Genomic DNA, 12202 nt, shown 5'->3' with positions numbered 1-12202 from the left:
GAACCGCTCTGGTGTGCACCAGCCCTAACTTCTGCTTAACCACTTGCCGACCGCACACTCATAACGTGCGTCGGCAAAGTGGCAGCTGCAGGACCAGCGACGCAGTACTGCGTCGCCAGCTGCAGCCTAATTAATCAGGAAGCAGCCGCTCGTACGAGCGGCTGCTTCCTGTCAAATCACGGCGGGGGGCTCCGTGAATAGCCTGCGGGCCGCCGATGGCGGCTCGCAGGCTAGATGTAAACACAAGCGGAAATAATCCGCTTTGTTTACATTTGTACGGCGCTGCTGCGCAGCAGCGCCGTAAGGCAGATCGGCGATCCCCGGCCAATCAGCGGCCGGGGATCGCCGCCATGTGACAGGAGACAGCCTGTCACTGGCTGCACAGGACGGATAGCGTCCTGTGCAGCCGGATCTCCAGGAGGGGGCCAGGTAGGAGAGGGAGGGGGAGGATTTCGCCGCGGAGGGGGGCTTTGAGGTGCCCCCCCCCGCCACCCACAGCAGGCAGGAGAGATCAGACCCCCCCAGCACATCATCCCCATAGGGGGGAAAAAAGGGGGGCAATCTGATCTCCCTGCCTGCACCCTGATCTGTGCTGGGGGCTGCAGAGCCCACCCAGCACAGATCACTCAAACCAGGGCTGGTCCTTAAGGGGGGGTAAAGGGTGGGTCCTCAAGTGGTTAAATAAAGTAGTTAAAAGCTAAAACCTTGAAAACACAGACAATTTGCGGCATCTTGTGGTGAAAAATAAATATTGCATTCTGAGAAGCAGTAACTTGTATCTGACAGCCTGTATGAGGAATGGTTATCCATCCTAGCAAGATCTATTGAGTTGCCAACTGGTATCTCCTCAAAGTCCAATCTGGCGAGATAATGACTTCAAATATTGCATGTGCGGCTGAGAGGGCTGTCAGAATAAATAGCCCCTCAGTTCAGACTTGTTGTGGGGCACCCAAAACAAGGATAGAGGGGTTGGTTTTAACCTGTTCTTAAAAAAAAAAAAATATGATGTGATCACTAAGCATTTAAACAGGAACTCCAGTGAAAATAATGTAATAAAAAAGTGCTTAATTTTTAGATGTATAAATGATTTAGTCAGTGTTTCCTCATTGTAAAATATTTCCTCTCCCTGACTTAAGGCTCATACACACATCAGACTATAGTCTTTGGAAAATGAAAGATGACAGACCAATCTTACCACCCTTCATGTAGTATGAGAGCCATACTCTACACAGTCTTTTCTATGGAGCTGAACTCCACATCAGAAAAAAATCTTTGCAAGATGCTGCACACACAGATGCTGTACAGACACAAAAGATCAGTATCTGCAAAAGATCTGTTCCTGCCAAATATCCATTCCTGCAAATTGCAATGATAGTCTATGAGATCTGCAGATCATCATACACACATGATTTAACTGACATTCATCTGCAGATCAAGCAATCATCCGCAGATCTGAAAATCCATCCTGGTGGATCTGATCTGCAGATGAATGTCAGTTAAATCATGTGTGTATGATGATCTGCAGATCTCATAGACTATCATTGCAATTTGCAGGAATGGATTTTTGGCAGGAACAGATCTTTTGCAGATACTGATCTTTTGTGTCAGTACAGCATCTTTGTGTGCAGCATCTTGCAAAGATTTTTTTCTGATGTGGAGTTCAGCTCCATAGAAAAGACTGTGTAGAGTATGGCTCTCATACTACATGAAGGGTGGTAAGATTGGTCTGTGATCTTCCAGTTTCCAAAGACTATAGTCTGATGTGTGTATGCACCTTTACATTCAGACATTTATCACATGGTGACATTTTTACTGCTGGCAGGTGATGTCACTGGAAGGAGGAGATGCCGCTTGATTTTTTTGGCAGTTGGAAACAGCTGTTATTTCCCACAGTGCAACAAGGCTCCAACAGTGTGATGTCAGGACCTCAGAGCTGTGAGGCGCTGACATCACACCGTGGGAGGGGTTTCACCACAAAATCAGCCATAAAGAGCCCCCTGATGATCCGTTTGAGAAAAGGAATATATTTCTAATGGGAAAGGGGACATCACCCTTGGGATGAAGTTCAATTATTGGTTACGGCTTTTCTGTAACTCCTTGACAGGAAATCCAATTGTTCCCAGGAAATACCGTAGTTTTCCTGCAAAGCAAAGAGCAGAACAGCAGTGTTCTCTTTATTACTTTAGGTTTTTACCAGTAGGATGAATATGCACATGTAAGGTGAGCCACAAGACAGTTGGCCTGGGTGTGAAAAAATAGAATCTGCCCTTAGCCAATATTTAACCACTTCACCACTGAGGGGTTTTACCCCCTGACCACCAGAGCAATTTTCACCTTTCAGCGCTCCTTCCATTCATTCGTCTATAACTTTATTATTACTTATCGCAATGAAATGAACTATATCTTGTTTTTTTCGCCACCAATTAGGCTTTCTTTAGGTGGGACATTATGCCAAGAATTTTTTTTTTCTAAATGTGTTTTAATGGGAAAATAGGAAAAATGTGGGGAAAAAAAATTATTATTTTTCAGTTTTCGGCCATTATAGTTTTTAAATAATGCATGCTACTGTAATTAAAACCCATGAAACGTATTTGCCCTTTTGTCCCGGTTATAAAACCATTTAAATTATGTCCCTATCACAATGTTTGGCGCCAATATTTTATTTGGAAATAAAGGTGCATTTTTTTCAGTTTTGCGTCCATCCCTAATTACAAGCCCATAGTTTATAAAGTAACAGTGTTATACCCTCTTGACATAAATATTTAAAAAGTTCAGTCCCTAAGGTAACTATTTATGTATTTTTTTTAATTGTAAATTTTTTAATTTTTTTTTAATTACAAAAAAAAAAAAAATGGGGAGTGTGGGAGGTAATGAGTTAATTTTATGTGTTAAAAGTCATTTATTTGTATGTTAAAAAATGTTAGGGTGTAGTTTACTATTTGGCCACAAGATGGCCACAGTAACTTTTTGTTTTAATGCGACCTCCAAGCTTCCTTCCGGAAGCTTGGAGGAAGAATAAGGAGGCTGGACACGTGAGTTTTTTCTCACAATGATCGCGCTGCCCATAGGAGAGCAGCTGATCATTGCGGGGCTTAGATCAACGAACGGGAATGGATTTTCCCATTCATTGATCTCTGGGCGAGCGGGCGGCGGCGGTTTTACTAGCGGCGGGCGGCGTGTTTACGAGCGGGAGCGCGGGCAGCGTCGGGAACGCGGAAAGTACGTGTTTCTCCGTCCCTGGTTTTTAAAGGATGGAAAAAGGGGCGGAGAAATACGTACGCGCGGGGGTAAAGTGGTTAAACAAGCTTGTTTCTTTTTGTAAAGCTAGGGATTTTTATCTTAAGTACTTTTTTCAGCTGTGACGCACAGCAATACAAAGTCTGTGCGACATTCACAGTGCACACGTTGGGTTGTGTGTAACGTGTAGAAATATTTAGAAAGTGCTGCATGCTGTGCGTTTAGCAATACATTTGCTGCATTATGTGTGTTGTACATGCTCAGTAATTTTTTTTTTTTTTTAAATGTAATGCATGCGCAGTTTTCGTTCCATCAGTATGCGACGAAAACGGTGCACCAAGAGACACATAACGTAGTACAAAATAACATCCAAATTTTATAACCTACATGCACTGCGTTAGGAGCACGTTGTGTGACTTTAACGTTGCATCAAACACAATGTCCCACTGTGAAAGAGACCTTAACCACTTTACCCCCGCCCGTACGTATTTCTCCGTCCCTTTTTCCATCCTTTAACCCCCAGGGACGGAGAAATCCGTACTTTCCACGCTCCCGCCGCTGCCCGCGCTCCCTGTAGCGCGCACTCCCGCTCGTAAACACGCCGCCCGCTCGGAGATCAATGAACGGGAAAATCCATTCCCGTTCGTTGATCTAAGCCCACAATGATCCGCTGCTTTTCCGCTAAGCAGCGCGATCATTGTGAGAGAGAAAAAAAAAAAAAAAAAAAAAAAAAAAAAAAAACTTACCCAGCCTCCTAGTACTTCCTCCAAGCGTTCCGGAAGGACGCTTGGAGGTCGCATTAAACAAAAAGTTACTGTTGCCATCTTGTGGCCAAATAGTAAAACTACACCCTAAATCATTTTTCACATACAAATTCATTACTTATACACAAAAAATTAACTCATTACCTCCCACACTCCCCTTTTTTTGTAATTAAAAAAAAAAAAAAATTAAAGACTTTACAATTAAAAAAAATACATAAATAGTTACCTTAGGGACTGAACTTTTTACATTTTTATGTCAGGAGGGTACAACACTGTTACTTTATAAACTATGGGCTTGTAATTGGGGATGGACGCAAAACTGAAAAAAATGCACCTTTATTTCCAAATAAAATATTGGCGTCAAACATTGTGATAGGGACATAATTTAAACGGTTTTATAACCGGGACAAATGGGCAAATACATTTCATGGGTTTTAATTACAGTAGCATGCATTATTTAAAAACTATAATGGCCGAAAACTGAAAAATAATTAATTTTTTCCCACATTTTTCCTATTTTTCCATTAAAACCTATTTAGAATAAAAATTCTTGGCATAATGTCCCACTTAAAGAAAGCCTAATTGGTGGCGGAAAAAACAAGATATAGTTAATTTCATTGTGATAAGTAATGATAAAGTTATAGACGAATGAATGGAAGGAGCGCTGAAAGGTGAAAATTGCTCTGGTGCTCAAGGGGTAAAACCCCTCAGTGGTGAAGTGGTTAAAGGGAACCTGAACTGAGTAAAATTATTTATAACAAACACATGAGGAAACTTCAAATGAACATTACATAGTTACCTTGCCATCAGTTCCTCTCAGAAGCTCACCATTTTCTACTGACAATGGCCTCAATTCACTAAGCTTTATCGAGCACTTTATCAAATGTTTGATAATTTACCTCATGAGTAAAATCTAAAGCAGCCCTTTATTAGAGGCAGAGCATTAAGACAGAAGTCAAGCAACTGGCATTGTTTAGAGAATAAAAATGGCTGCTTCTGTATTCCTCTCACCTCTCGTTCCCTTTAAGCAACAGGCCTAGAACACAGCAATAGTGCAGAATACATAAGCTCCACTTCGATCATATGTGACATATCTGGTCTAAACAAGAGTGTGAATCATACAACATCAACCCTAGGGTGTGTTGGGTTGTAGTTCTGTATAATGTGGACAAACTGTACTTAAAGCACACCTGAAGGGAGAGGTATACAGAGGCTGCCATATTTATTTCCTTTTAAACAATACCAGTTACCCGATATCCTGCTGATATTTCATGCATTAGTAGTGTCTGAAGCACACACCGGAAACAAATACAGACTTCAGTCAAGAAAAAAAAAAAAATTAGACTGCAGGATCTATGGCTAAAAGTATTAGAGGCTGAGGATCAGCAGGACAGCTAGGCAATTTGCATTGTTTAAAAGATGATAAATATGGCAGCCTCCATATTCCTCTCACTTCAGGTGTCCTTTAAGTGCAAAAAAATTAAATAAAAATGCAAGAGGTATGCATGGGGACACACTTTTCATCCAACCTTATTCATTTTGGATCATCCCAAATCCTCCTCTGGAATAGATCTGAATTGAACAGAGAAGGGAGGATTATGTTACATATCAGAGGCATGCCAACAGTTTGACCGTATTCTGCAGAATGGTAACCACACAAAAAAAAAGCTTGCAGGCAGCTTGTTCATTCTGGAGTTTACCTTTTTCAGTACATGTCACCAAAATACTGTTAAAAAAAACCTACTAAATAATTATTACAAAATGCATGAAATAGTTTATTTGATCAAAGTAAAGAGAAAACAACTGAATTATGTTACACATGATATAACCGCATAGGCTCCAGGTATAAAAGTGCTGTCATAAATCCATAGTTTCACTCTGTAAATAAATCCAAGAAATGCGCTTAGTTTCTTCTCCACAAAATGTTAGGGTCCTCCAACATAATGCTTTATTGTGAAGACTGAAGTCTGCTTTGCAGACTGTAAAACAAGTTCCCAGGACTTTCAAGTGTCTTGTGCATCAACACAACAGTGGTACCGAGCAGCTGTGAATGTATCAGTCACTGTGTAATACAGTGTTCTCCCATGTCCTGTGCATAATGATCACTTATGGTAGTGCGCAGATCTTCAATGTCATTCTTCAGCTGCTCCACCCCCTTCACATACCTTTCAAGAGACAGCAAGTCCATTGGTTCTTCTTGGTCTTCTGAAATTGGTGTAGCTATTAAAGAAAATAAATACTATATTATAAGAGAAATAATACAGAGGTGAAAAATATTAATATGACAGATATACAGAATGTGGAATTATACTCAAGTATAAAACAGGGGTCTTCAGTAAAAAGCCAAATCTTAATTTGTGCAAAATAGTTTGGGGTATGGAGAGAATGGAAAACATGCAGAGGCATTTATCACTTTTTTCCACATTTCCACATTTTATCTTACAACCTTATTACAAAATGGATTAGATTTTTCCTCAGAATTATTTACACAACACCCCATAATGACAACGTGAGAAAAGTTTGAGATTTTTTGCAAATTTATAAAAAAAAAAAAAAGTTGAAAAAGCACATGTATTCACAGCCTTTGCCATGAAGCTCAAAATTGAGCTCAGGCGCCTCATGTTTCCCCTGATCATCCTTGAGATGTTTCTGCAGCTTAGAGTCCAGCTGAGGTAGATTCATTTGATAGGACATGAATTAGAAAGGCACACACACCTGTCTATATAAAGATCCCACAGTTTACAGTTCATGTCAGAGCACAAACCAACCATGAAGTAAAAGGAATTGTCTGTAGACCTCTGAGACAGGATTGTCTTGAGGCAAAAATCTGGGGAAAGTTAAAAGGGAAAATTTCTGCTGCTTTGATAATCCCAATGAGCACAGTGGCCTCCAACATTCGTAAGTAGAAGAAGTTTAAAACCACCAGGACTCTTCCGAGAGCGATCATGAGATAATGGCCTTAGGGAGGTAACCAAGAATCTGATGGTCACTGTCAGAGCTCCAGAGAAAGGAGAACCTTCCAGAGAGACAACCATTTCTGCAGTAATCGACCAATCAGGCCTGTATGGTAGAGTGGCCAGACAGAATCCCCTCCTTAGTAAAAGGCATATGGCACCTGAAGGACTCCCAGACCATAAGGTTGGTTTTAATAAAATTTGCCAAAACCTCAAGTAAAAAAACTTTTTTCAAGTTGTCATTATGGGGTGTTCGGTGTAGCATTCTGAAGAAAAAATGAATTTAAATCTAATTTGGAATAAGGCTGTACCAAAAAAAAAAAAAAAAAAAAAAAAGTGGAAAAAAGTTATGCGCCATGAATATTTTCCAGATGCACTGTACATATAAAATGTTTATTTCTCCCACAGTAAAATACACTATACTTTTTCCCTATGTTGCTGTCACTTACAGTAGTTACTGAAAATCTGACAGGTTTTGCCTAGTTATCTTCAAGGGAGATTCTTATTTATTTAAAAAAAACGCACTTACTGATTCAGACACCTGAATGCCAGAAAGGTTAGCAGGTCTGCCGGGTAATTGATATTATTTGTAAGGAAATGCATATATGGCCTGCCCCCTTCTGACTCTGCTATAATGACTCAGCTATAATGATTCCTGAGCAAAGCCAGTCTGAATGCTTAGTCAGGGATTTTATCAGGGCTGATTAGAAGCAGGCTGAACAGTGAAGGATGAAACAGAGAAGGGGAGGGGTTTTCTCTGATGTTCCCACTGATATATATGGTAAAATACATGAGGGTGCTTCGTCTCTGGTTCACTTTAAAGTCCATTTTAATCTGGGAGAAAGGTGTATTTATGCATAATTTGAAATTTTACAATTTTTTTGCAAGTGCTCCTTTAAAGGGAACCTAAACTGAGAGGGATATGTATTTTTCCTTTTAAGATAATACCAGTTGCCTGACTCACCTGCTGACCCTGTGTCTCTAATACTTTCAGCCACAGCCCCTGGACAAGCATGAAGATCAGGTGCTCTGACTGAAGTCAGACTGGATTAGCTGCATGCTTGTTTCAAGTCTGTGATTCAGCCACTACTTCAGCTAAAGAGATCAGCAGGACTGCCAGGCAACTGGTATTATTTAAGAGGAAACATCCATATCCCTCTCAGTTAAGGTTCCCTTTAAGGCTAGGTTATAATGTAGTAAAAGCTGCTTGATCATGCACCAGTGACATGCAGGAGCAGAGAAGGACAGCTAGTATGGAGGTCTAGTGCAGGGTTTATACACTCAGACTTGACATGAAGCAGTTTTGAACCATGAGCAGGGCTGTGGAGTCAGTACAAAAATCATCTGACTCCTCAGTTTATGAAACCACCGTCTGACTCCAACTCCAGGTAACCTAAATGGCTCAGACTCCTCAGTCAAATACTTACCAGAGCTGTGGATTTGGTACAAAAAGCATCCGACTCAGTTTATGAAACCACCAACTCTGACTCCAGGTACCCAAAATTGCTGTGACTCCTGGACTCTACCACCCTGAACATGCGGATCTTGACTGCCAACAAATTTCAAATTGCACCGCTAATGCTAAAAAAATGTATGTGTTCATGTTCCTGCACCAGTAGGAATGCATAAAAATGTACGCAATGCGGCCTGCCGACCCAGAGGTCGTCAAAAATTAAACTAGCTGGCGGCGGTGGACTGGAGCAGCAGTGAGTGACTACGAGGACACCGGATGGCTGCATGGGGCTGGTAGAAGCCCCAGGTAAGTGAAACTTTTTTTTTTTGCCTGACAATTCCTTTAAGAAAATCTGTTTGCATCGAATAGGTAAATCACCAGTCTTTCTACTCTATTCTACAAAAAATTTCAGGGCCAGCTACTCCCTCTATTAGCCAGATAAGTGAACTCTTCCTCCCTTAACTTATACACAAACAGCCGAGCACCAATAAACTTCCTTACATGTCTCAATGGGAAAACATTTTTGAGCATCCAAACAACAACAGATTGGGGGGGGGGGGGGGGGGGGGGTAGCGACTCCCTTGAAGCACTAGCTAAAGGTAACCTAAACAATATGGCCATCAAAGTCTCCCTTCACCTGCTGTATAGGACCTACCTGACCCTGACAGACTATATCTCATGGGGAATTCAGATTTATCGCCATGCTTCAGAGATTGTGGGGCCTCACAAAATCTAGCACACATTTAGTGGTACTGCCCGCAGGTCTCCCAATTGTGGGACAGAGCTCTCTAAGATCTCCAAGGTCTTTCATAGGGCCCTCATGAAAGACCTGAAAGTCCTACTCGTAGGCCATAAAAGCCCCAGAACTAGACACCCAAACCATAGGCTAATACAACATGTAGCAAATGCTACTAAAATATAAGTTGCAACCTACTAGAAATCCAATAAGCTGTCACTTAACTACTTCAGCCCTCAGTCGTTTTCACTTTATGCATCCGAGCAATGTTCACCTCCCATTTATTAGCCTATAACTTTATCACTACTTATCACAAAGAACTGATCTATATCTTGTTTTTTCCGCCACCAATTAGGCTTTCTTTGGGGGGTACATTTTGGTAAGAGCCACTTTACTGTAAATGCATTTTAACAGGAAGAATAAGAAAAAAACTAAAAAAAATTATTATTTCTCAGTTTTTGGCCATTATAGTTTTAAAATAATACATGCCTCCATTATTAAAACCCACGTATTGTATTTGCCCATTGGTCCCGGTTATAACACCATTTAAATTATGTCCCTATCACAATGTATGGCGAAAATATTTTATTTGGAAATAAAGTGCATTTTTTTTCCATTTTGCATCCATCACTATTAACAAGCTTATAATAAAAATAAATAAATTAATCTTTACATAGATATTTAAAAAGTTTAGACCCTTAGGTAAATATTTGTGTTTTTTTTTATTGTATTTTTTTTTATTATTATTATACATTTTATTTGGGTATTTTTGGGAGGGTGGGTTATAAAAAGTAATTTTTTTGAATGTAAATATAGGTTTGTTTTATTTATTTTTTGTGTGTAGCTGTAGTTTTACTTTTTGGCCACAAGATGGCAGCCATATTTACAGGACGTCACTTCTAAGCATAACACGTACGCTTAGAGGGACGTAGGGAGACGTAAGAGTCAGAAAAAGCGAAGCTTCCGAGAGAAGCGGTCGCTTTTTCTGCGGGGCAGAGGAATCAGTGATCGGGCACCATAGCCCGATTCACTGATTGCCTGGCTAACGAACCGCGGGCCGGGAGCACGCGTGCATGCGCACAATCGGCCGCGGGAGCGCGCCACATGGCCTCCTGGACGTAGCTAGTACGTCCAGGAGGCGAAAGTAGTTAAAGAGAATCTATACTCTAAAATTCTTACAATAAAAAGCATATTATTCTATTCATTATGTTCTCCTGGGCCCCCCTGTGCTGTTTCTGCTACTCCCTGCTGCAATCCTGGCTTGTAATTGCCAGTTTTAGGCAGTGTTTACAAACAAGACATGGCATGTGATAGGCTGAGAGGAGCTCAGTCTGTGGCTCACATAGAGACTGCAGGGGGCCTGGAGAGGGTGTGTATAGCTTCTATCCTATCACAGCAGAACAGCACATTCCAGCCTGAGTGCCTGAGCCCGACAAAGCCGTCAGAGGAAAGAAGATTAGATTATATAACATAGATAATATAGCCACTGTGCAACTAGGAAAGCCTGCAGTAATCCAGACCACATTAGAACAGGTATAGGAAGTTATAGGATAGAAGAAATAAGGCTGACATTTTTGTTACAGAGTCTCTTTAAAGCCATCATTAATAAGGTAGACTCTACCATGCTCTCAGAAAAAAAATACTAGCTAAAAATTAACCCTCCCCCCACCCAATTCCATAAAACTTGGAACCAGTGGCTAGACCACAGAGGTATTCAGGTTACCAACCTCAATATATAAAATTTGTTTCCCTGTGACTGCTGTGATGCAACCACTAGACGATTTACTATTATTTTAGTAATGTGACCGGACCGCTGTTATACCTCAACAACTGTAGTTGGTTAGTATGCTCATATCTGTACCTTAGCTACTCCAGATTTGTTTATGCCTAATTTTGTGCTTGGGACTGCTCTGATGAACTTGATCCATTGTATTGTATTTTATGCATTGAATGTATGTTATGCTCATTCATTATAATGTTTTCTACTCTGTCTATTATTTCAATAAAGAGATTGTTTGAAAACTAAAATATGTGTTTGGGCTTACCTCTGAGATTTTCATACACTTCTGGTGTCATAGGAAAGGGTTTCTCAAACCTGTCCTTCTCACTCCCCAATGGTGGATGTTTTGCAGGCAACCTCACCTATGCACAAGTGAGGTAATCAGTGTCTCAGCTAGGTGGTATCCACCTAGCTGAGAATCTAAAATTACCCCCTACCTGTGCATAGGTTAAATTGCCTGCAAAACAAGCACCATTGAGGAGTGACAAGGACAGGTTTTAGAAACACTGTCATAGGCAATAGGAATGCAGGGATATCTCCAGCTGCCATAGTCCGCAGCAATAATATACCATTTGGGAATCTGCATACGTTTTCTCACTTGTTCGCAATACAATAGGGGAGGGTTAATACCTCATTCAGTGCTGCACACCAACAGTTTCAGACCATCTTAAAAATGAATACAATTCCAGGCAAATCTTTCGACCCATAAGAACACCTTTAAGGCCCCCGGCAAAATCAGATTTGTAATACCGATTTGCAATTCCAATTTTCTCTGGATGCTAAGAAAAAAAAAAAACACCCGCATAAAAATTGCAGCATGCAGTACTTATTCAAAATTGCAAATCGGAATTGCATGTAGTGTGCAAGAGGCCTAAAACAGATTTTAGCATCAACACTGTACTTGTGATATGACTGATAAAACAATGGTTTTGAAGATCAGCAAAGGGATGGTGCCATATAGAAAGCAGACACTCACAAAAAGGGAGTATTTGATAACAGAAAAATGAGGGGAAAGCAGGGAAAATGCTGATGAACACAGCATCATTTAGCTGAGCTAGCTAATGAGGAGAGCTGTGCAGCTTAAAGGGACTCCGAGCAGTGCAGAAACTATGGAAAGATATATATCATTTTAAAGCTCTCTTTCTCCTCTTTCCAATGATTTATAAACCGCCGCCCTACGCTTTTTAGTTTTCGTTATTTTCGCGATTTAAATTGCCGCGGCCATGATTTCAATCGCGAAAATAGAGAAAACTAAAAGGCGTAGGGCGACGATTTAGG

The 12202-nt window shown here is 40.7% G+C and overlaps 1 protein-coding gene across 2 annotated transcripts in view; it reads right to left on the bottom strand.

The window, feature by feature from the left end:
- Nucleotides 1-5908: 5908 nt before the first annotated feature.
- Nucleotides 5909-12202, bottom strand: part of CEP85 (centrosomal protein 85) — a 48833-nt gene continuing 42539 nt past the window's right edge. For both annotated transcript variants that reach the window (XM_068265478.1, XM_068265477.1), the window contains one exon: nucleotides 5909-6221. In XM_068265478.1, the coding sequence (XP_068121579.1) occupies nucleotides 6061-6221 (161 nt within the window). In that variant the 3' untranslated portion in view covers nucleotides 5909-6060. The remainder of the gene's footprint in view (nucleotides 6222-12202) is intronic.

The sequence above is a fragment of the Hyperolius riggenbachi genome, chromosome 2 (genome assembly GCF_040937935.1).
Source record: "Hyperolius riggenbachi isolate aHypRig1 chromosome 2, aHypRig1.pri, whole genome shotgun sequence".
In the NCBI taxonomy this organism is placed as follows: Eukaryota; Metazoa; Chordata; class Amphibia; order Anura; family Hyperoliidae; genus Hyperolius; species Hyperolius riggenbachi.
The sequence above is the reverse complement of the archived record's forward strand: the minus strand, read 5'-3'. Positions and strand labels throughout refer to the sequence as shown.